The 24,887-nt window shown below is 40.7% G+C and overlaps 2 protein-coding genes and 1 non-coding gene across 7 annotated transcripts in view; 1 reads left to right on the forward strand and 2 right to left on the reverse strand.

Annotated features, from left to right (window-relative positions):
• LOC145350850 (parkin coregulated gene protein homolog) overlaps window positions 1–21,509 on the reverse strand; it is a 362,660-nt gene extending 341,151 nt beyond the window's left edge. For 2 of the 5 annotated variants that reach the window (XM_080200220.1, XM_080200217.1), the window contains exon 1: window positions 20,717–21,509. In XM_080200220.1, coding sequence (XP_080056346.1) covers window positions 20,717–20,842 — 126 coding nt within the window. In that variant the 5' untranslated portion in view covers window positions 20,843–21,509. Of the gene's footprint in view, window positions 1–17,978; window positions 18,107–20,716 lie in introns of those variants that run through there. The other 3 variants (XM_080200215.1, XM_080200216.1, XM_080200218.1) reach the window with 3 other exon arrangements.
• A 79-nt stretch (window positions 21,510–21,588) lies between these two features.
• The window catches only part of prkn (parkin RBR E3 ubiquitin protein ligase), a 1,024,997-nt gene continuing 1,021,698 nt past the window's right edge, over window positions 21,589–24,887 (forward strand). Inside the window, exon 1 of the mRNA XM_080200221.1 lies at window positions 21,589–21,723. Coding sequence (XP_080056347.1) covers window positions 21,717–21,723 — 7 coding nt within the window. The 5' untranslated portion in view covers window positions 21,589–21,716. The remainder of the gene's footprint in view (window positions 21,724–24,887) is intronic.
• On the reverse strand, window positions 21,945–22,016 carry trnad-guc (transfer RNA aspartic acid (anticodon GUC)). The gene has a single exon. It is a non-coding gene; the product is annotated as a tRNA-Asp (tRNA).

Genomic DNA, 24,887 nt, shown 5'->3' on the forward strand with positions numbered 1-24,887 from the left:
TTTGGGGGACCACTGGAGTAGTCTTTGACCAGGACTCTTCTTTTTCCCCTTCCTAACGGTAACCCACCCGTCCCCCACCTAGGCTCTGGGATCTCCACTTGGCCGTAGTTCATATCCATTATTGCCTCGTTCTCCCCAACCAGAAATACATCCTCTAGACGCAGCTCTAATTGCCTGACCCGGGCCCTCAGACGCTGCAGCTCTAAACACTTGATGCAGATGTGGACCTTTGGGAGACGTGTTGTCTCCAGGAACTCCCACATATGGCACCTAATGCAGCTGAAGCGTCTCCCCATAGACCCTGCCATTTACCTGACCACCTTGGAATTATGAATACAGAAATGGAAAATAGGAAAGATGGAACCAGTAACTCACCTTGCCTAAGTCCAGACAGCCAAAGCCCTTATAGCTCTCACTCTGCTTCCAACTCACTCCACTGCCCGCTGTCTACTATTGCCTTCTTTTTATACTCCCACTCTCCCTTCCCGACTACCCCCGCGCCTAACTTCCGCAACAGTAAGAAAAGCCAAACAAAAGCCCCGTGAACCGGAAGTACAGAGAAAAACCTGCATTACCAGCTCACGGATGGACGATGACAAGAACCATCCATAGAACAATGTTGTGGTGAAATATTTACTATTTTTGACACCTTTTATGATCAAGCTTGCCAGCTTGTTGGGTGGAGGAATGTCGAGCTCTATCACCAAGTGGCTCAGATTGAAATGTTACCACTGATGGTTAACCTAGAAAGACTGCAGACATTTCTCAAGAACAATGCAAAGATCAATGAAGCCTTGCAACAATGAGGAAAACAATTAAGTAAAGCCAGAGCTATAATCATCTACCCAGAAAATGAATTTGTACACTTGTCTGACCAAATACCCTTGCTGACGGTACATCACTGGTGGGGCATTTTTAAGGAATGGTCCCCAAAGGCCTCCGCTGTATTATCCTTGCTTGTACATCTTATTACTATAATGATAATAATGACTGGATTATTGCCAACTTTTATCTTAACTTTATGGTGTATGGTGTAAAGTTCAATGCCTCGTAAACTCAGTAATGACATTAAGTAGTATTTTTAGGCTAGAGCAAGAATGCTATTAAGGGACTAAACAAGTAAAGTTGTGCTTTTAATACACAAAAGGAGGGACCAAGAAAGTAGAATATAAATAAAGGGCAAACTCAGAAAATATGGGTTGGCATGTCTTGACAGAGGTTAGAGAGGAGAGCATGACTCAAATAAAATGAATGCATACAAAGAATGGAATGGCCTAGGAAAAAAAAGCTACAACTACATTAATAATTTAATTATGGGTGTAATTGTATTCTGGTAAAGACCTATTGAATAAACAAGGTAGGAAATCCATTGTATTGTGGAATGTGATTAGTTAAACCTGCATAGAATTGAATATACTTGTCTAATTAGATTTATATAAAAGACAGTTGATGTGATTAGATCTGTACAGACTTGAATATATTCGTGTGATCCGTTTAAAAAATGGCTGTAACGGGACGACTTTGAACAGGATCTACTTAAAGTTGTCCTGAGTAGATCCTTCTGATCACTCCCAATGGCCATTGTAAGCACAAAGTAAAATAATATTAGATTATGTAGATTTGCCATGGTGTAGGTTGTCCTTTAAAATTTTTTAAAACACTATTCTACACATGAGAGTGAAACAGAATTAGTTCCGAGAGAAGAAGTGTTCACTGAAGTTCCAAATCACACTTCTAGGATTAAGGACACTCGAATTCTAGAAGATCATAAACAAGCAAAGAGGAATAGATGACCTCCTGATTGACTTTCTTATTGATGATAAATTATGCATAGTACTGTCTCTAGAACCTGGGATCTATTAGTAATCGTAATAACTTGTTGTCACGACCACAGAAGTAAAGAGAGAGGGATGTCATATATTTAACAGGTTGTACGACTGCTTTAAGAGCTGATTAAATGTCAGAGGTGATGTCATAGAGTTTTTCAGAGGCTCCTGCTTTTAGTTTCAGTTTATTCTTTGTACAGTAAGGGCTCCTAGAGTAAATTTGTTGTGTGCTACTTTGAACCAATGCGTGCAAACCACATCTTTTCTTTATGTTAAAACCCACAACCCCTAACATAATCAGAACATAACATTTCTCAAGATAGGCCATCAATGAATATTCACAATGAGCCCACTGACTCCCATAATTATTTCAAGTGTCCTTCCTCAGACACCATTCCATGCAAAAACTCCATTCCATTCTCTCTATGGTTTTGTTTTCCTCAACTGAGGATTTCTCTAACCGACTGTGGCTCACAGGCTCTTAACTGGGTTCATCCCAGTTTCCGCACTTCTACACTCACTCCTTCCCTTCATTCCCACTTTCTCTTCACATTCCAACCTCCAGCCTCTGTATCCAAAGGATCATTCTCCACCACTTCTGCAATCTTCAGTTTGAAATCACCACCGAACATATCTTCCCCTTCCCTCTCAGCATTCTGAAGGGACGATTCTCTCTGCAACATCCTGGTTCAGTCCTTAACATCTCCACTTCCCTTGGCACTTTCCCACACAAGCTCAGGGGATGCACTACCTGTTCTTTTACCTCTTCCTGTCTCACTGTCTTCAGCCCCAGCCACTCCTTTCTCATGCCTGTGTTTGTTGAACAATATTAATATATTTTCCTCTTAAATCTATTTGGATATGGTCAGAATGAATTTGAATTCTAGCAGTACTAATAGTTTGTTAGACGCTTTCCATTTTCTACTCTTTATCTGTTAATAAATCATGGTAATCCACTTAACATTTCTTGTAACTTATTTTTCATTGCCTCAAAGTTCAGCTTTTTAAGGTTCAATGTTTTGTGTCACTGTCACATCTGCATACCCACAAGCATTTCAGTTCATAAATGCTTCCTAACTTAGATTTATATACTGAACCAAAGTATTGCGAACAATTGTACCCAAAATAGCCACAGATTATGTTGGCTATTCAACAACTGATCAAAGAGTCAGCATAAGAGTGGTAAAATTCAGAGTAAGGCTATCACTGTCATAACAGCTAATTTTTAGAAAGTATTGATGCATGCCAAATTATATTAAGTTTGTCTTTCATTCACAATAGATGCTAAAAGGTTATGTTTCTTTCAGAGAAAAATGAGAAATAATGCAGCAAAGTAAAAATATCAGGAAGGAGGTTAAATAGGGAAAGATCTGAAAACGTGGATAGCAGTACATGAGTTACCCTCATCAGTGCATTGCAATGAGAGGTGATCTCATTGAAATACATAGGATTCTTAAGGGGCTTAAAGGTAATTGCTGACAGGATGTATCCCCTCATGGGAGAGTCTAGGACCATAGAGCATAATCTCAGAATAAAGAGATGCCAATTTAAGACTGAGATGAGGAGGAAGTTCTTCTCTCAGAGGGTTGCGAGACCTTGGAGCTCCTCACCACCGAGAGAAGTGGGGGCAGAGTTACTGTGTATATTTAAGGCTAAGATAGATGTATTTCTGATGAGTAAGGAAAGCAAGGGTTCCAGGGAAAGGGCAAAAAAAATGGATTTAAGGAATGTCAAATCAGTCATGATCCTATTGAATGGCGGCAGAGCAGACTTAAGGGGGCAAATGGCTACTCCTGTTCCTATTTCTTATGATCTTATGAACACATTTTGATCAATACTTGGATAATGAGCATTCACCTGCATAGAGTGCTACCTGTCGTCACACATCAGCTGCACATTGAGGAAATGGAACCCCTTCTGGCTCAAAGAAATGGCATGAGGTGTACACAAGGCAATGTAGTTATAATCAATGTGACCCTACACCATGAGGAAACCTGCAATCCATGCAAACCCATGTGCTTGCTCCACCTGATGTCCCTGGCAAAGTGAAGGGATGAGATGAAACTGTCTCTCTGGACACAGAAAGCCTAAGTGAACTTTCTTATGCGATAGTGTACTGTAGAGTGTGAAATGTAGCTTGAATTTCCAGCAGTTTGGAAAGGCAGTCATAGCTAATATTGCTCTTGATTTGAGCTTGCAATTGTAGCTGTAGCAGTTGCCAGATTTCAGTCATTTGGCAAGGAGAGGTTTTTCAAGTATTGATCCTGCCTGACATTAAGGAACAATTCTTTTGCCTCAATGACCACTGGCAGATACATTATTGCTTAGGGTACTTCTCCTTCATCTTCCATCAGTTGGTCCTACTCTGTATGACCTGTCTTCATCTCATTCTCAGTTCCAAAATGAAAGAAGCAGGCCACCAAATTCTGAAAGCAAACTGTTCCAACATATGCTTTTAAATGAGCAGAAAATCCTTCAAAGTCAGCTAGCCTGAAGACTGTACAGCTTTTGAAAAGCTCTAGAAATGTATATAATTGCACCAGCAGCCAGGATAAATAATCCAGCATCTGTAAATACTTCATGATCACTTTAAGTAGCACTGGTCGTGGAAACTGGTGCATGAGAGAAGAGGTTCGGGTTTGGGCTTGGGCTCCCTATGACATTTAATATTGTGTCCCACAACGTGAAGACAAGACAGGATATAGGCTTGAGAATGTTGTGAGAAAAAAGCAATATTTGCATCAACACAGCCTGTACTTGCTTTGTATGTCATTCATAGTTTGTAGATGTACACGTGCAAACCCCATTACCAACATTTCTGCCATTTATGACCATTAGGAAGCTGCATCACACCAAAAAATAGGGCCACAGAGCCCAATGCAATGTCCAAAATCTTTACAGACATTATGAATATACTGCGTTGTAGTTAAAGTAGTAAAGGAAAACATTTTTAAAAGCAAAATGAGCACTTCTTAATCTTAATGAGAAAGCGATATAGAACATAGAACAGCAGATATTAGTTCCAATGCATTTTGTTTAATAATTTCTTCCAAAACTCTCCATGGTGGCATGAATAGTTGATCAGTTTTGGTTAGCTAATCAGTACTAAGATGTCATTGATATTGCAATAATTAATTTTTTCCATTGACATCAAGGCCCTGCATAACAAGCACGTAGGGAAGCAGGATGAGAATTAGCCAAAATTCCCTTAATTGTTATGAGTGATTTCTGTTGTAAATCCTACATGTGGACGGCAGATGAAGACAGTATAGAATTCAATTTGCTGATACTGTTAGGCTTAGTAGAAACTAATTTGAAAGAGACATTTATATTGTTTCCAACAAGCCTTTAGAATAGCATAAAATACTCAGCATTTAAAAAAAAATTACAAATTCGAAACCCAAACACTGAATTGTAAACAGTTACTGAGCTAATTCTGTGCATCTGCTTGTTCATGCTATGATGCAAATTCCTTTCCTGCAAGCACCCTGATATAGCGCTCAGAACAATTAAATGGTCATCATGGGAGATTGGAGTTCAGAGGCAAATTAAGAACATCATGCAAAGAGCTATATTGTCATCAGCTTAATCAAGAAAATTTGTATCTTTTAAAGTTGTTATGTGTACTAGCAAAACAGGTAATAACGAACTGCAGAGTAATAAACAATACAATAAAATGTAGTCTGTGACTTTAAAATGCTACTAAAGTAAAGAAATTTAGAAATCATTTGATGACGACTGTGGATGTCACACATGAAGCTGGAAATGTTTCTGACTTTAACTGTTCCACTTAATTGAATGTTTACTCAGTTGAACTACTGTATTGTTTTAATAACAAGAACCTACCTGCATTTATATAGCAACATTAACATTCAGAAACAATTGACAGAGGTACGATGAAAGTCAAAGAAGCATTTAGCAAGACATAAAAATCTAAAAACATTTTGAAGATAGATTTTAAGGGGAGCCTTGAACTAGAGGTTAAGCAGCAGAAAAGTTTAGGAAGGAAATTCCAGAACATGAAATTTTCTTGGCTGAAAGTCTCAGTGGTGAATGAGAAATACATAACAGACTGGAACCAGCATTGGAGAATTAGGGCTTATAGGTCTGAAGGAATTGCAGGAAGATGGGAGAGGTTGGGGATGGGGTGCAAACAGAATGGTCGTGGAGCAATTTAATCTACCCCACTCAACTGTGTTCAATTTTTATGTAATTATGGTTACAAGAATCTCATTCAAAATTTAGTGCAGGCCAAGCAGTGATCAAATGATCATGCTGAAATGGCATTCTGCATAAAGATCCAATAAACTGGAAAAGTATGCTCAAAAAGCAACGGACCTGAAGGTAACTAACAGTGGACTCAAATTTTTCAATCTCTGTGGTAAGAATATTTGTCCACCATGTACGCACAAAAACGGATCCCAATACAGGTTTTGGGTTCACACATATAATCTTTTTCTTAAAATAGACAAGACCCAGTAAGCAGTTACATTTATGCAAAATAATATGGTACTTTTGCAGGTTAGATAATAAAAGATTTTTATACATAACTAACATAATTATATATATCCATTCAAATATTATTTGACTATAGTGTTTTTCATTTCCAGCTACCTGTCACGATCTGTAACAATAATATGATGGATACCTGTTTGTGGCAATATTTCTTTTCTTACATAATGCTCAATTTGGAAGTGGGGACAAATTTAATGTTGACAGAAAGCAAATATTGTCCCACAGATTTGGCTAATTTGATTAAAGTAGTAGCAAGAAATGTTTTCTTTCTTTGAAGGACAGCCCTACCTCAGTTTTTGGGGACCTCTGTAACGTAATTGTACAAGTGTGAATAGCGCCAGAGCGTTCATAAACTGTTGTCAAAGGTATTTTTAACATTAATGCTGCAACTTTATTGGAAAATACAAGGAAACACTTCCGTTGTCTATGCTTCAGACCTAGGTAGTCCTACATTCTGGGAACAAAGCAGCAAAAGTGGATGTTATCCTGTTATGCTACAGCTCTGTTCTTTTGCATCTCATAAATACTGACAGGTTATCCCCAGACCATGAGCAGATTGTGGCAACTGAACAGACAACAGCACTTAAAACAAATGTAAAGACAAATGAATTATGCAAGAATGCCTTCTGGGTCTCAAATAACACAGTGTCTGATTAAAGTAGACCTTGAAAGTTATATCCAGGATAATCAGCCGAAGGATTTGAGAAGAATTTCCCAGTAACCTCCTTTTATAGTCAAACAGGCAACTATTTACCTTTTAAAGAAAAAAAGGATTTTCATGACTTTAGGATATTCTAAAGAGCTTTAAAGGCAATGAATTACTTTAAGTGTAGTTACTGTTGTAATGTAGAAAAAGTTCTGGATGCTGTTTCCGGACAATAGCCCAAAATGTCCCAAAGCTTGCAACCATCACCATTGTTGTAGGCTTCATAGGCCTTCTTCTGAACAGCACTGACCGTTGGACATATACCAGATGGGCTGCAGCGATTCAAAAAGATGGTGTCATGAACACTGAACTTTACAAGACAATTATGTTTTGTAGTTCTGTAGAAAGATCATTTAGATCCAAAACGTTAATTCTGTTTCTCTTCACAGCTGCTGCCAGACTGGCCTAGTTTATCCAGCATTTTCTGATCTTAATTCAGATTTTCAGCATCCACTGAACCTTGCTTTTATTTGGATGTTTGAAAGTGGCCCTTTAACTTAAAAAGACAACATTCTGAGAAGGGGAATGATGCATTTCTGATAACCACCTAAATCTGGAGACCTTACCATGTGATCTCAGATTACTATGGAGTGGGGAACTCAAATAGAAACTCACTGAGATGTCAAGTGACAGTTACAGCACCTGTTCACAGGAGGTGTGCAGAATGGGGGAAAAGGCTGCTGAAAAACTGTTTGTACTAATGATTGAACAGGATGTTTTTAAGGGTTCAATTTCTATTCAAAAGAAAGGGAACACAATAGATGGGAATCTTGAAGAAATACTTTAAAACTTAAATATTATTACTTAAATGTTTGGTTGGATTTTTCTAGCTGTTTATGAATAGTAGCGTGTATGTAGGTGTATGTATAAGGATCTACCTTATATTAAGCTGATCTTTCTCTACACCCTAGCTATGACCGTAACACTACATTTTGCACCTTCTCCTTTCCTTATGTACAGTATGCTTTATCTGTGTAGTGTGTAAGAAACAATACTTTTCATCGTATACTAATACATGTGACAATAATAAATTAAATCAAATCAAAGATGTTGGGAGGGAGAAATCACATTCCAATCCCTGATTTTTCTGAAACCTCAAAGTGGGACATCATTCCAAAAGCCAGTAATATGTTTGGCGGGTTCCTTTCTCATTTTCAGTGCACTATTCACTTCTTGCTTACCCAGATAAACTTGGAGAAGTACTATTTAGAACTTGGCATCATTGGGTTAGGTAATCGATTCTATCTAGCCCCACTTGTAATATAATGCTTGTGGATTTAGCAATAAATCGATTTGTAATGTGATGCCTAGAAACTAAGCAATAGTAACATTTTGTCTTTGAAAGGAGGGGCTAATTGAAATTATAGTACTAAGCCTGCAAATGCTAGGTTCCTATTACTGACACAAAGCAAATCAACCTTTAAAAGGATGAATTTTAATATTTGAAGAAAGGCTTTCTGAAACTAGTTATATTTATGTGCTTTATTCCTATTAGTCTTTGGATTGACAAACAATACACAGTGAGTGGTACAGAGTCTAACAGATCATGAAGGCCTCCACCTGCACTGAGTTAACTCACCTTAACAAAGTAATTTAGTGCCTCAAAGTCCATTTGGCTAAGATGGGGAAATAAGAAACTGGTGTGGCTTCCTAATTTTTGAAAATACGTTGTGTAAGAACATGTACATGTATGAACATGAGCAGGCTCCACAAATATCCCCATTCTCAATAATGGAGAAGCCCAGCACATCACTGCAAAAGATAAGGCTGAAGTATTCACAGCAATCTATGGCCAGAAATACTGAGTGGATGATCCACCTCGGCCTTCTCCAGTGGTCCCCAGCATATCAGGTGCCAGTCTCCTGCCAATTTGAGTCACTCCATGTAATATCAAGAAATGGTGAAGGCACTGGATACTGCAAAGGCAATGGGCCCTAATAATATTCTGGCAATAGTATTGAAAACTTATGCTCCAAAACTTGCAGCACCCCTAGCCAAATTCTTCCAGTACAGTTACAACACCAGCATCTGCCCAATAATGTGGAAAATTGCTCATGTATGTCCTGTATACAAAAAGCAGGACAAATCCAGCCCAAACAATTACTGCCCAATCAGTCTACTCTCAATCATCAGTAAAGTGATGAAAGGGGTCGTTGACAGTGCTATCAAGCAACACCTGCTCAGCAATAATCTGCTCAGTGATACCCAGTTTGGGTTTCGCCAGAGTCACTCAGCTCCTGACCTCAGACCTGTTTCAAGCATGACAAAAGAGCTGAACTCCAGAAGTGAGGTAAGAGTGACAGCCCTTGACATCAAGGCCACATTGGACCGAGAGTGGTGTCAAGGAGCACTGGCAAAATTGGAATCAATAGGTTTCGGGGGGCAAACACACTGCTGGTTCGAATCATATCTGGTAAATAGGAAGATGATTGTGGTTGTGGAGGGTCAGTCACCTCAGCTCCAGGACATCTTCACAAGAGTCCCTCAGGGTAATGTCCTCCACCCAACAATCTTCAACTGCTTCATCAATGACCTTCCCACTGTCAGAAGTGGGGACGTTTGACGATGATTACACAATGTTCAGCACAATTTGCGTGACTCCTCAGATACCGAAGCATCCATGTTCAAATGCAACAAAATCTGGACAATATCCAGGCTTGGACTGACAAGTGGCAAGTAACATTCGCACCACACAAATGCCAGATAATGACCATCAACAATAAGAGACACTCTAACCAACGCCCCTTGACATTCAATGGTGTTACCATCACTGAATATCCCATTGTCAACATGCTTGGGGTTACCATTGACCAGAAACTCAATTGGACTCACCACATTAACATAATAGCTACAAGGGCAGGTCAGAGGCTAAGAATACTGCAGCAAGTAATTCACCTCCTGACTTCCCAAAGCCCATCCCTCATCTACAAGGCACAAGTCAAACATTCAAGAAGCTTGACACCGTCCAGGACAAAGCAGCCAGCTTGATTGGCACCACATCTACAAGCATCCACTCCATCCACCAGTGATGCTCAGTAGCAGCAGTGTATACTATCTACAAGATGTACTGTAACAATTCACCAAAGTTCCTTAAACAGCACCTTGCAAACCCATGACCACTTACATCTACAAGGACAAGGGCAGCAGATATATGGGAACATCACTAGCTGCAAGTTCCCTCCAAACCACTCACCATCTTAACTTGGAAATATATCACCATGCCTTTGCAGTTGCTAGGTCAAAATCCTGGAATTCCCTCCCTAATGACACTTGGGTCAACCCACAGCACACGGACTACAGAGATTCAAGAAGGCAGCTCACCACCATCTTCTAAAGAGCAACTAGGGATGGGCAATAAATGCTGGCCAGTGAAACCCATATCCCATGAATGAATAAAAAAAAGTATGAACAGCATTTGGTTCAGTTTTGATATTTTCCGCAGTCAAACAGCCTTCCAACACTCATCATCAAAAGTACATACACAGAATACACACTTGACAAGATAACAGAATTTGCTAGCCCTTGCAGAACTGTCTTTAGAAGAACAAAGCAAAGTGTGAAAAAGGGTAAACAGAATACAAAGACCCTCTTCCTAAGGCGAGAGAACTGTAAAATTCAAGAAAGAACGGGTGTACTCTTATATGATTCTCGATCTAATCAACGGACTTTGGAATTTGTCCTGTCCTAATATTATTGCCATGTGCAGTCAGTCATCATTCATTATTTCCTGAACTTAGCATTTTTAAAAAATGTTTAAATCCTTCTATTAAACATTAGAAATTTCATTATAAGAAATGACATCTGAAGAAAAATTCAGGAAGCATTTTGAATGATTTATGTGAACTTAATGGCCAGATTGTGCAAAAACAAGGTGATATACTGAAGGTATAAAATTAGCAGCTGTTGTGTCTCAGAAAAATGCATTTAATATCACAATTTAAACCACAGTACCACAAACAAGAAAGAGTAACAGATACATATAATAAGGTTCCAACTAAATGCACACCCCTCATATTAAATTTAGATTTATGCATACATATGTAACTTCCCTCTTATTTAACTTTCAATTTTTATTTCATTTTAAAATAAGATCATAAGAAAAGGAGCCCATCAAGTCAGTTAAATATGATCAAGGCCAATCTGATTGTGGCTTTAACATCACTTTCTTGTCTGTCCCTCATAACCCTCGACTCCTGTGTCAATCAAAGAAAAATCTGTGAAACTCAGTTTTGTAGGAAGTGCTCTCAGCTGCAGAAACTGGAGCTCCAGCTTTCAAAGCTTGAGCAGTGGCTGGAGACACTGGTGTGTATCAGTGAGGCTGAAAGTTATGTAGATGGCATGTTTAGAAAGGTAGTCACAACTCTTCCCGCTCAAAAAAGACAGTAGGACTAGGGGGCACAGCCTCAAGATAAAGGGGAGGCGGTTTAGAACGGAGTTGAGGAGGAACTTCTTCACTCAAAGGGTGGTGAATCTCTGGAATTCTCTGCCCGTTGAAGTGGTGGAGGCTGCCTCGCTAAATATTTTTAAGAAGCAGGTTGATGGGTTCTTGATAAGAGAGGGGATTAAGGGTTATGGGGAGAGGGCGGGAAAGTGGAACTGAGCCACGACAGATCAGCCATGATCTTATTGAATGGCGGGGCAGGCTCGAAGGGCTAGATGGCCTACTCCTGCTCCTATTTCTTATGTTCTTATGTTCTTATGTTCAAAGCTCAAGGGACTGGAGGAAAGAAGGATGACCACCAGGCAGTCCAGGAGGAACAAGTAGATAGTGCAGGAGTCCCCTGGGGTCCCATTCACTAATCGGTATTCTAGTTTGGAAGCTGATGATGTACTTCAGAGAAGTGCAGTCAGGGTCAAGCTTATGGCACCACAAGTGGCTTGATTGTACAGGGGGGAGGAAGACGAAAGGAAGGGCAATAGTGATAGAGGATTGATTAGTCAGGGGAGCAGATAGGCATTTCGATGGCTGTATATTTGACTCCAGGATAGTGTGTTGCTTCCCCCGTGGCAGGCGTTAATGAATGGCTGCAGGACATTCTGAAAGGGGAGGGTGATTAGTCAAAGGTCATGATACATGTTGGCACCAACGATACAAGCAAAGTGAGGAATGAGGTCTTGCATCAGGAATTTAGGGAGCTAGGCAGTAGAGCAAAAAGTTGACATCGACAGTTGTAATCTCTGGATTATTCCCTGTGCCAAATGCATGAGTATAGAAATAGGAAAATGGGGCAGAAGAAAGTGTGACTCAAGAGTTGGTGCCAGAGGGAAGGTTTTAGATTCCTGGATCACAGGGATTGTTTCTGAGCAAGGTGAGATGTGTACAAACAGGAAAGTTTGCACCTGAACCACATTGGGGTCAACATGCTTGCCAGTAGGTTCACTACAGCTATTCAGAGGAGTTCAAACTAGTCTAGCCACAGAACAAAATAGAGACACATCATGCTGTAATAAAGGAAGCAAGTCAGGGTGAGTGCAGCTATGTTGAATGTCAAGAGAGTAAGTTGAGGCTGGATGGTCTTTATTTTAATGCTAAGAGTGTAATAGGTAAGACTGATGAGTTAAGGGCATGGATTGAGACATGGAAGTGTGATATTGTTGCCATCACAGAGACATGGTTGAAGGAAGAGCAGGACTTGCAGCTCAACATTCTGGGGTATAGGATCTTAGGTGAGGCAATGGAGAATGTAAAAAGGGAGGTGGTGTAGCACTATTAAGTAGTAAATTACTGCAATAAGGAGAGATGACATCTTGGAAGGGTCTTCAAACAAAGCTTTGTGGCTAGAACTTAAAAATATAAAAGGGTACAGCCACATTACTGGGAGTGTGTAATAGGCTCCCAAAGAGTCAACTGGAAATAGAGGAGCAGAAATGAAGACAGTTCACTGAGGTGAATAAGAATAATATTCAGGTAATTATACTAGAGGATTTCAACTTTCCCAAAATAAATTGGGATATTCATATTGTAAAGGGTTCAGAGGGGGTTGATTTCTTGAAATGTATTCAAGGGAGTTTTTTGTTTCAAATATACCAGGCCCAACAGGATGAAGCAGTGCTGGATTTCGTTCTAGGAAGCAAAGCCAAACAAAGCCTCAATGTGGTAGTGGGGGACCATTTTAGCAATTGCGACCACAACACAATATGCTTCAAATTTGTTATGAACAAGGAGAACAAAACGATCTGCAAAAGACAGCTTTGGATTAGGGGAAGGCAGATTTTATTAAAATAAGGCAGTATCTGGCCAAAGTTGACTGGAAACAGATACTTGCAGGAAAGTCTACGGCAGAGCAGTGGGGGACATTCAAAAAGGAACTGGGTACAGGTCTAACATGTTCCCTAGAGGGGGACATGTCATAGCGGTAAGTTCAGAGAACTGTGGATGTCTCAAACAATTCAGGACTGAATATGGAAGAAAAGAAGAATTTTTAGAAAGTCCAAAGTCGCAATTCAGCTGTGGTCTTATAAGAATTTAAGAAGGAGGAGGGAATTTAAGAAGGAGGAGGGAATTTAAGAAGGAGGAGGGAATTTAAGAAGGAGGAGGGAATTTAAGAAGGAGGAGGGAATTTAAGAAGGAGGAGGGAATTTAAGAAAGCAAATAGAAGAGCAAAAAGTGGCATGAAGTAAGAACTTGTGAACAAGATTAGAGAGAATCCTAAGACACTTTATAAAGTCATTAAGGGGGAAGAGGTTAACCAGGGAAAGAGTCGAGCCCATTAGACACCAACAGGCAGTGTGTGTGTGAAGCCACAGGATGTTGGAGCGGTGTTAAATACTTCACTCAGGCAGAGGAGAATATATGTATAGAATTCAGGAAAAGGGACTGTGAGGAACTTGCACAGTTTGACATTGGAAATGAGGAGGGGTTGGAAGCTCTGACAGTCCTAAAATTGGACAATCCCAAAATTGGACAATCCCCAGGTCTGGATGAATTGCATGCCAGACTGCTGTAGGAGGCAAGGAGAGAAATTGCAAGGGGTCTGATACTAATCTGTAATTTCTCTCTGGCCATGGGGGAAATACCAGAAGACAGGAGGATGGTTAATGTGGTTCTAATTTCAAGAAGGGCGATAGAGATAAACCAGGAAATTACACTCTGATGAGTTTCAAGGTAGCGGTGGGAAAACTATTGGAGAAAATTCTGAAGGAGAGAATTAATCTCCACTTGGAAAGGCATGGGTTAATAAAGGATAGTTAGCATAGCTTTGTCAGAGATCATGCTTAAAAATTTTGCAGAAGTTTTCAAAAACATGATTGAATGTGTGGATGAGGCAAGTGCAGTTGATGATGTAGTTTACGTTAATTTTAGCAAAGCCTTTGACAAAGTCCCACATGGTAAACTGATTGAGAACATAAGAACATAAGAACATAAGAAATAGGAGCAGAAGTAGGCCATCTGGCCCTTCGAGCCTGCCCCGCCATTCAATAAGATCATGGCTGATCTGTCGTGGCTCAGTTCCACTTTCCCGCCCTCTCCCCATAACCCTTAATCCCTTCTCTTATCAAAAACCCATCAACCCGCTTCTTAAAAATATTTAGCGAGGCAGCCTCCACCACTTCAACGGGCAGAGAATTCCAGAGATTCACCACCCTTTGAGTGAAGAAGTTCCTCCTCAACTCCGTTCTGAACCGCCCCCCCTTTATCTTGAGGCTGTGCCCCCTAGTCCTACTGTCTTTTTTGAGCGGGAAGAGTCTTTCCACCTCTATCCTATCCATCCCATTCATCATCTTATACGTCTCAATGAGATCTCCCCTCATTCTTCTAAACTCTAATGAGTACAAGCCTAGTTTATTCAGCCTCTCCTCATAGCTCAACCCCCTCAACTCCGGTATCAGCCTAGTAAACCTCCTCTGCACTCCCTCCAAGGCCAAAATATCCTTGCGCAGGTGCGGCGCCCAAAACTGCACACAGTACTCCAGCTGCGGCCTCACCAATGCCCTATACAGCTGCAGCAAGACCTCCCTACTTTTATATTCAATCCCCCTCGCTATGAAGGCCAGCATCCCATTCGCCTTCCTGACCACCTGCTGCACCTGCAGGCTGGGTTTTTGCGACTCATGCACAAGGACCCCGAGGTCCCTCTGCACCGTCGCCTGCTGCAGTTTTTCGCCACGTAAGTAATAGTCCTTCCTACCATTCTTCCTACCAAAGTGGACCACCTCACACTTGCCAACATTAAATTCCATTTGCCATTTCCTGGCCCATTCGCCCAGCCTATCTAGATCCTTCTGCAGACTCTCCACACCCTCCGCACAATTTGCCTTTCCCCCAATCTTGGTGTCATCAGCAAATTTCGACACCCTACACTCGGTTCCCTCCTCCAGATCATCTATATAAATGGTAAATAGCTGAAGGTTGAAACATATGGAATTCAGAGAAACTTGGTGAGATGGATCTGGCTTAGTAATAGGGTAGCACGGTGATCAGCATTGCTGCCTCACAGTGCCAGGGACCCGGGTTCAATTCCTGGTTTCGGTCACTGTCTGTGCAGAGTCTGCACATTCTCCCCATGTCATCATGGGTTTCCTTTGGGTGCTTGGGTTTCCTCCCACAGTTCAAAGGTGTGCAAGTTAGGTGCATTGGCTATGCTAAATTCTCCCTCAGTTACCCAAACATGTGCCCGGGTGTGGCAACGAGAAGATTTTCACAGGAACTTCATTGCAGTGTTATTGTAAGCCCACTAATAAATAAACTCAAACAAAGGGTGATGGTAAAAGGCTGTTTGAGTGATAGGGGCCACTCAAACAAAAGTGTACCACAAAGTTCGCGCTGGGAACCTTATTGTTTGTTTTGTATATATATATATATATATATATATATAAATAAATGATATAGATGATAACGTGGGGGGAAATGGTAAGCAAGTTTGCAGACAACACCAAGATTGGTAGGGTGGTTAATAGCAAAGTAGTAGTAACAGGTTACTGGAATATACAGATGGGTTGGTCAGATGGGCAGAACAGCGGTAGATGGTATTTAACCCTGATAAGTGCAAGGTGATGCATTTTGGAACAAGTAACAAGACAAGGGATTATTTAATAAATGGCAGGACACTAGGAAGCTCAGAGGAACAGATGAATCTTGGGGTACTTATTCACAGATCCCTGAAGGCAGCAGAGCAGGTAAATAGGATAGTTAAAGCATATGGGACATGTGCTGGAAAATGGATTTGTGCAACTTAATGTTAGTTATGGTCAGTGCAAACTCGATGGGCTTAAGAGCCTTTCCTGTGCTGTATGGCTCTATAAGTAGACATTCTATCATTAATATATTCAAGGCTGAGTTACATATTGAGCATTTCCGGGAGTCAAGGGGTATGGAAGCAGGTGGCAAAGTGGAGTTGAGTCAGAATAGGCTTAATGAACTGTAACTATATAGTTGACTCCTGCTACTACTTCTTATGTCCTTAAAACTTCAAAGTCAAAATTATGTTTTTCAATTAAGTTGTGATTGCAGATGCCACCCTGCTGAGTTGACTTCCAGATTTTGCAATGCGTTTCTATATACTGCTCCAAAGCCACCTTTAGACTTATATCTGAACCAATGTTTCTTTAAAACAAGGGTCACTACCCACTAAAATATGTTTGCAACTTTATCTTACAAAACAGGGCAAAATGGAGAATATCTTGGATCATACTTGCTGGTTGAATTTTCATATTGTTTTAAACTGACAAGTAGAGGAACTGTATACTCTGATAGATAAAACACAATATATTTCTTATATGTTGCATTTAACTAAGAATCGTGCATATTCAGACACCTCCACCATTACAATTTTTGGTAAAGTTTATATGCTAAAAGGTTAAAGAGGTATGTAAGCATTTATAATATCATGTAAACAATTACTGGTTATGAAATAGTTGGAAGTCTCACAACACTAGGTTAAAGTCCAACAGGTTTATTTTTGCAAATGCCACTAGCTTTCGGAACTGGCTGTTCCTTCGTCAGGTGGGCATCTCCACATTATGAAATAGTTGCACTGCTCAGCTATGACGTGAACATTTTGAACTTTTTTCCCAACTCTATCCTCTATATTCTTTTGTCCTTATGTGTAGGTAGACCTTCTTTGTTTTATCCGTTGCTGACTTTTTTAAAATAAATAAATCAATTATCCTTGAATTTATTTAATGTTAAATTTAAAACCTATGAGTGTGTTTTTTCCCTGCTGGTCTTTCTCAGTATTTGTTCCCAGATAAATAAACAGATGTTTCTCACTACCTGATAATTTGCTCCTTTTAAATATATTGTCCTCCTGTTTCTTGAAAGTTAATGGCACTACCTGCAGTGCAAGGGAAGAATATTTCTCTGCTGCCAGCCTTTCCTCTTACAACCCAATAGTTTCTGTTCTCCGACATAGAAAAATAATTAAACATTACCCCACTGTCTGCCTGTTCTCTTACAATTCAATACTATACGCTCCGCAAGATACAAGTGTAATTTTTCTTCCATTTTCTAATGCTTAAAGGTCTGCTGTTTGCCGAAGTCGCTTCTGCTCCTTTCTGAGACGTAGATACATCTCCTTTGTTCTCAAAAATTAAATGCTACTTCCTGTTCAACCGTTACATAATTATTTTCCCACTGGAAAGCTTTTCTCCTAAAATATAATTGCAACCAGCTCAGTAGATTATAACTAATAGCCCACATCAATGGTACATGACATTAAAAACAAGATAATAGATTCTAGGGACACATCAACAAACTACTAAAGACTTAGGTGACAAATACAAGAGTCAAATCTGTGCAAAGGCACACAAAATGATAGGAACAAAGAAATAACAAAGACAATTAGCAAAGGTGAGAGGCAGAGAGGGCAGCAACATTGGGCACAGTATACCTGATTCCATTTCACTGATGATCCAATAATGACAGAATGGTGTCCTTCAATTTGTACTGAATTATTCTATTAATACAACCAAATGCTGTTTGCTTTACTTACAACTTCTCTGCATTGGTTATGAACCATCAGTGAACTGTACGCAAAAGAAGTCTCACAACATCATCAGGTTAAAGCCCAATAAGTTAATTTGCTTTCAAAGCACTGCTCCTTCATCAGGTGAGTGGAGGTGGGTTCACAACCAAGGCATATAGAGGCAAAGACACAATTGCAAGATAATTACAGATTGGAATGTGAAGAATGATTGGAATGCAAGTCTTTCCAGGTACAAACAGTGTGCATGGAGAGAGGGATAATCCACAGGTTTTAAAGAGGGTCAAATTGTCTCCAGCCAGGGTCTTTCAGGTCAAACCAAGTAGACAAACTCAAATTAGGACAAAGTAAAAGGGGCAGCTCCCCAAAAGGAAGGGGAACAGCTCAAACAAAAACAAAAGTACAAAGGAAACTTAAGACACATCAAACCAAAATGTGATTTTCCGGGTCTATAACGCACCTCGGCCCCTGCAGTGCCCAGCAGGCACGGAGACAATTCGGGATATCAGCGAGACCATGCAGACACTACAACAACGGATGAACGGACACCGTGCAACAATCGCCAGGCAGGAGTGGTCCCTTCCAATCGGGGAGCACCTCAGCAGTCAAAGGCATTCGGCCTCTGACCTCCGGGTAAGTGTTCTTCAAGACATAAGACGACGCAGAATCGCTGAGCAGAAACTGATAGCCATCCGCACGTGTGAGGATGGCCTCAAATCGGGATCTTCAGTTCATGTCACGCTACTTGTAGCCCCCACCATACTGCCTGGGTTTGCAAAATCCTATGAACTGTCCTGGCTGGAGACAACTCATACCCCTTTAACCTATTATCACCTCCCTCTCCAGGCACAGTATTTGTACCTGTAAAGACATGCATTCCAACCTTTCATCACATTCCAATCTGTAATTATATTGCAATTGTGTCTTTGCCTTTATGAACCTACCTCAACTCACCTGATGAAGGAGCAGCACTCTGAAAGCTCGTGATTTAACCTGGTGTTGTGAGGCTTCTTACTGTGCCCACTCCACTCCAATAGCGGCATCTCCACCTCATATACACAGTAACACCTGGATCTCTTTTCTCCCAATCACTTCCACTATTCTTCCCTGGAAATTAATGTATTCTGTATTGGTCCTACCTATATTTTGCAAAGTCCTACCAATATTCATGACATTGCATTTATTTTTTATGTTAAATAACATTTGGCATTATTTATCTATTTCCGACATGCATGTCTTTGCATTCGATTGTAATTCTTTACAGTATTAACCCTTGCAAATGTATCCTCTGCACACTTACTGAGGATACATACCCCAAATGCCCCTGTCCAGATCATCAACAAAATAGGCAAATTTAGAAAACACAAGGTAATTTGTAACATGCATTCAGGCTATCCACAAAGATATTAGAAGTAAAACCAATCTAAAGTAAGAAACAACAATTGGCAAACGACCGTTCCTTTTAAGTGAAAAATAATAAGACATTTTGGACGGTGAAGAAAAATCATAAGTGCTTTACAATCCGAAAAAAGCTGCAGAAGAATTTTGCTGCCAGTATAAAAGTTACCAGCTTTAAAACAGCAATCATTGACACACTGTGCCACTGCTCCATTACCGATGCGTGAACTGTCCAGTTGAGGATGAGCAGAAACTTCTTCCAGTTAAATACTTGGAAGAATTCAGCTCCGGCCACAAAATACACGTTGTTCGCAATCTCAGAATTCTATCTGACCCCGAGCTGAAGTCCTGAAACGCATCCTGAGGCTGCAACCATCCAATCCAGCTGGCGACGTACTTTCCACCGCTCTAAATGACCAGTTAGCTGGAGATGTGGAGACTAACACAGACGATTTCCAGGCGGAATTTGGACATTTTAAATAAACACCAATGAATATTTTGTTTCTTTTTCCCCCGCCCCCCGAACATTCCCTAGGCATTAGAGACACCATAGCTCGCTAAATGTGAACATTGAGAATGTAGTATCGGGGAACTCAACGGCATTTCCCCTTGCAAGAACAGAAAACTGCAAATGTTGTCTTTCCTGTCCTGGACATGTTGAAGCCAACAGTACCATGAAAGGAACAGAGTCAAAAGGTCATTGACTTGAAATGTTGAATCTGTTTCTCTTTCTCAGAATTGCTGCTTGACTTCAGCATATTAAACATTTTCTTGTTTTATTTCAGATTTCCAGTAAAAAGTATTTTGCTTTTGTGTAGCTTGAAAAATCACTGCTGCCTGACATTGATTAACTCAGGAGTCAGAACCTGTTATCTCCCTTGTTTGCAGGGTTTAACTACTCATTAAATAAGCTTGCTGGACTGTCAGGAGCTCAGGGAATTTCCATGAACACCTGTTAACGCAGACAACTGAATAAAAAAAGTATCTTCCTGCCTTTTGCCTAATCAAAAACAAAATGATTGTATTTCGGACACAGAACTTCACGAATTGTTCCAAACCTCTGAGGATTACACTTGTGAAACTTTTTTTTAAACAGTTCGGGGTTTTGCTTCTCATCTGGTCTCGGTTATTGAACACAGGACAAGCCCAGTGGGACATTTCGCTACTTTAAAAGGGTGCATGTGGATTTGGACTTGCTGAGTTCGGGCAAATGTAAGAAGTTGTTATAAGAGTGAGACAGTGCCGAGAGAAAATGTTCTTAACCTCACACAGGTCCGAATAAGAGGGAGATTAGAGTAACCTATAGTCTGCGTTCATGTATGTGATCCAATGAATATTTAACTACTTACAATGGAATTTTTCATCATGGCTTTCACTGTGAAACCTTCAGTTACTCTATGGTCCTTCTTGGGTCTTTGATACATTGCCGCCAGAAGTTTCTGGTTGCCCTTTTCCAGTGCGTAGGCAGCTGGCATTTTATTTGTTGTGAGAGCAGAGTAGCAGTAAGACACCTCCTACTGAACAAATTTCGCTGTTGTTGTATTCCTCCTGCGGCGGCGGTTCTAACAAAATCTTGGTTGACAAACAGCTGCTGGTTTTTGCTGGCAGCTGCGTTGCTAAGGGAGATGTTAAACAAACGCCGTCATTTCCGTCGCCTCAGAACGCACCCCGTTATTTCAGTTTGACAGCTGGCACGTGACACCGAGGCCGGTTTATCTTTTGAAGCCTTCACCACAGAAAACTTCTTAAAAAATCCAAAACAACTTTCACAGCAAGGAGACAGAGCACGTTGGTAGACACGTCGCTTCCCCCTCCTGAACAGAAGTTTTCCCCGCCCTCAGACTTCAACTCTAGCAATCGACCTCACTCACTGACTTATTTTCCCCCCTCCGTCCCCCTCCCAGCGGATCTCTTGAAACCTCCTTTGACTCTTATTATAAATAATCGTTCACAGGATGTGGCGGACTCTTGTTGCCCGTCCAACACGTCATATCGCCCGCACTGCGAGCCCCTTTGTTTCCAAATTTCCCCTAGTCTCTGATGCCCCCTTTTTTCTTTGCGCCTTGCTCTCTGATCCCAACCCTTAACGTTTGAGCCTCTCGCTCCTGCCTTTGCGCTCGAGCCCCTCACGCGCTGTCCAGATCCCGCACCCCCCACCCCGCGCTCTCGGTGTTGTTGATAAACAATCCCGGCACTCACTTGACGAGGACGTTAGCACGCAGGCGCGGAGTGAGCCGGCCTGCAGGTTTTCTGACTACAATACTGTACGTACAGTTGACCTGGCATAAAGTTCGGCTGTTCCCAAATTAAAAGAAGTTCCCCCCTCATAGAGCTGAAGCGATCAAAGAAATGATCGGTAGGTGATTGCTTGAAAAACAAACCGCCTTTTGCGAGGTCTTGTTTAAATTTTATCAGTGACACTTGTACGCTTGAGGTTTGTTAGGCTGACATTCACTTTAGAAAACGCGCATTTTAACGAAAAGAAATGTGCGGAATGATTGAGGAATTATCAAGCAAAAAATATATATAATGTTTTAGTTTGGAATATAATGCCTGTGTGACGAAAAAAAACCGTATCTCCCCGGCGGGGAATTGAACCCCGGTCTCCCGCGTGACAGGCGGGGATACTAACCACTATACTACCGAGGATTGGATAAATTTAGTTGTTAATTTTACATTAGAAGAAGACATTACTGGCGGTTACAACGCTATCAGCAATTAGGGATTTTTTTCAGACAAATCGATTAAATAAATCAGGTAGTTTAATGAGTTTTGTACATAACTTTACATATAGGGAGGTGAGCAAGACTACTCTTGACCTGAGCTGTATGAAAAACAGCCTATCAGCTTGCTCTGAAGTGACTCACGAGTCAGTTCCTTAAAAAATTAGATATATTTTGATAGACCTATTCAGTTCCTTGTTACCTATTTTTCGTATAATCTGCATTGTAATCTTAACACAAGAGGTAAAAATTTGTTGAATATTTGGTGCATTATATAGTATATGTGTGTGAACTGTGGATTTTCTTTGCTTTTAATGATTGAAATGGGCTGTTTGTGGGTACAGTACAGTAAGCCAGTCTAACACTGGCATCTCCACATTGTGGGTACAACTGCAAGACTGGTTAAAATACTTAAATAGTCCGCAAAGACTGCTACTAAAGCTTATCCCACACCTTTCACAAAGCCGCAATGACTTCAGTGAAGCATTGTGATTCCGCTCAAAAATCTTCCACGACATCCTGTATTTTGTTCATTTTGTTCTTTTGTATTTTGTTCTCCTATATAAAGTTTTTGCTCTGATTTTCATGTAATAGGCCAAACTGTAACCATGCTATGAACAAGATGCAATGGTTACAAATTTGATGTGCTGGTTAGGTGCACTGGCTATGCTAATTTTTCCCTCAGTGTACCTAAACAGGTGCTGGAATGTGGCGACTTGGGGATTTTCACAGTAACTTCATTGCAGTGTTAATGTAAGCCTACTTGTGACAGTAATAAACTTTAATTTTAAAACGTATTTATTGCAGCTTGCTGTTGGAACAGGGACAATGTATTCTGAGTTTTTCTGAAGCTGCTTGACAGGGGAGATGGCAAGGATGCAGAATTTTATGACCTCTGTGCTGTTTTACAGTAGGAAAATGTTGTAAAATCTGGCGTAAAGCGGCTAGTGTGAATGGTGCCCATTTGTGCACCTGTCGCAATTTTACAACAGTTTAAAAACAGCAGAGACTCTCCTATTTAAGAAGATAAGGAGGAATTTCTTCTCTTAGGTCATTAGTGTTTGGAATTTTCTTCCTCAGTGAACAATGGAGGCCAATTGGTTGAATATATTAAAGATTGAGTTATGCATTTTTTCGATTGACTAGGGAAAGTAGAGTTATGGAGAACAGGCAGGGAGGTGGAGTTGAGATCATGTCAGATCAGCTGCGATGTTACTGGTTTGATTTGATTTGATATTTTATTGTCACATATATTAACATACAGTTACAAAAGTATTGTTTCTTGTGTGCTATACAGACAAAACGTACCATTCATAGAGAGGAAACGATAGAGTGCAGAATGTAGGGTTACAGTCATAGCTAGGTGTAGAGAAAGATCAACTTAATGAAAGGTAAGTCCATTCAAAAGTCTGACAGCTTCAGGAAGAAGATGTTCTTGAATCCTTTGGTATGTGACCTCAGACTTTTGTATCTTTTTCCCGAAGGAAGAAGGTGGAAGAGAGAATGTCCGGGATGCATGGGGTTCTTAATTAAGCTGGCTGCTTTGCCAAAGCAGCAAGAAGTATAGACAAAGTCAGTGGATAGGAGGCTGGGTTGTGTGCTGGATTGGGCTACATTCACGACCTTTTGTAGTTCCTTGCTGTCTTGGGCAGAGCAGGAGCCATACCAAGCTGTGATGCAACTAGAAAGAATGCTGCATCTGTAAAAGTTGGTGAGAGTCGTAGCTGACATGCCAAATTTCCTCAGTCTTCTGAGAAAGTACAGGCTTGGTAGGCTTTCTTAACTATAAAGTCAGCATGGGGGATCAGGACAGGTTGTTGGAGGTCTGGTCACCTAAAAATTTGAACCTCTTGACCCTTCCTACTTCATCCCCATTGATGTAGACAGGGGTATGTTCTCCTTAATACTTCCAGAAGTCGATGATAATCTCCTTTGTTTTGTTGACATTGAGGGAGAGATTATTGTTGCCGCATCAGTTCACCAGATTCCTGTACTCTGTCACATCATTGTTTGAGAGCTGATCCACTACGGTAGTGTCGTCATCAAACTTGAAAATTGAATTGGAGGGGAATTTGGCCACACAGTCATAGGTGTATAAGGAGTATAGTAGAAGGCTGAGAACACAAAACTGTGGGACACCAGTGTTGAGTTGGAGCAGGCCCGAGGAGTTGAATGACCTACTCATGTTACTATTTCTAATGTTCCTGTATATGAGTTGCAGCACCTGCTAATGAATGAGATCAGTTAACAGGGAAAAAATATGTATGCTTGCTGTTAGCCCTGCTGAACCCATATTTCTTGTTGTTTAGATTTGTAGCTTGGTTGAAAGCATTACTACAGCAAAATAATATTTACTATGTGGATCTAGCTATGATAACCTCCCACGAAGTCCACAGGGAATCACTGATTAACCTCTTTGTGGGGCTTGTTGAGTATGAGTTCTTCTGATAACAGGCAGTGGCCTGCCCAGCGGAACTAATTACCTGAACCTTTTAAAACACAGGCCCAGGACAGGGTCTGCTGAACTGCAATCCAAGGCAGGGACGAGTGTGTGTACACCATGGTAGTGTTTTACTTTACATTCTGTAAATAAACGATGTTTCTTTCCAGTTGGACTTCCAAAGTCATTACATTATCAAACCTGTGTAAGGGTCATAAGAACATAAGAACATAAGAAATAGGAGCAGGAGTAGGCCATCCAGCCCTTCGAGCCTGCCCCGCCATTCAATAAGATCATGGCTGATCTGTCGCTGCTCAGTTCCACTTTCCCGCCCTCTCCCCCTAACTCTTAATCCCC

Source organism: Carcharhinus amblyrhynchos, chromosome 12 (genome assembly GCF_965287045.1).
Source record: "Carcharhinus amblyrhynchos chromosome 12, sCarAmb.v2.hapA, whole genome shotgun sequence".
NCBI classification, from domain to species: Eukaryota; Metazoa; Chordata; class Chondrichthyes; order Carcharhiniformes; family Carcharhinidae; genus Carcharhinus; species Carcharhinus amblyrhynchos.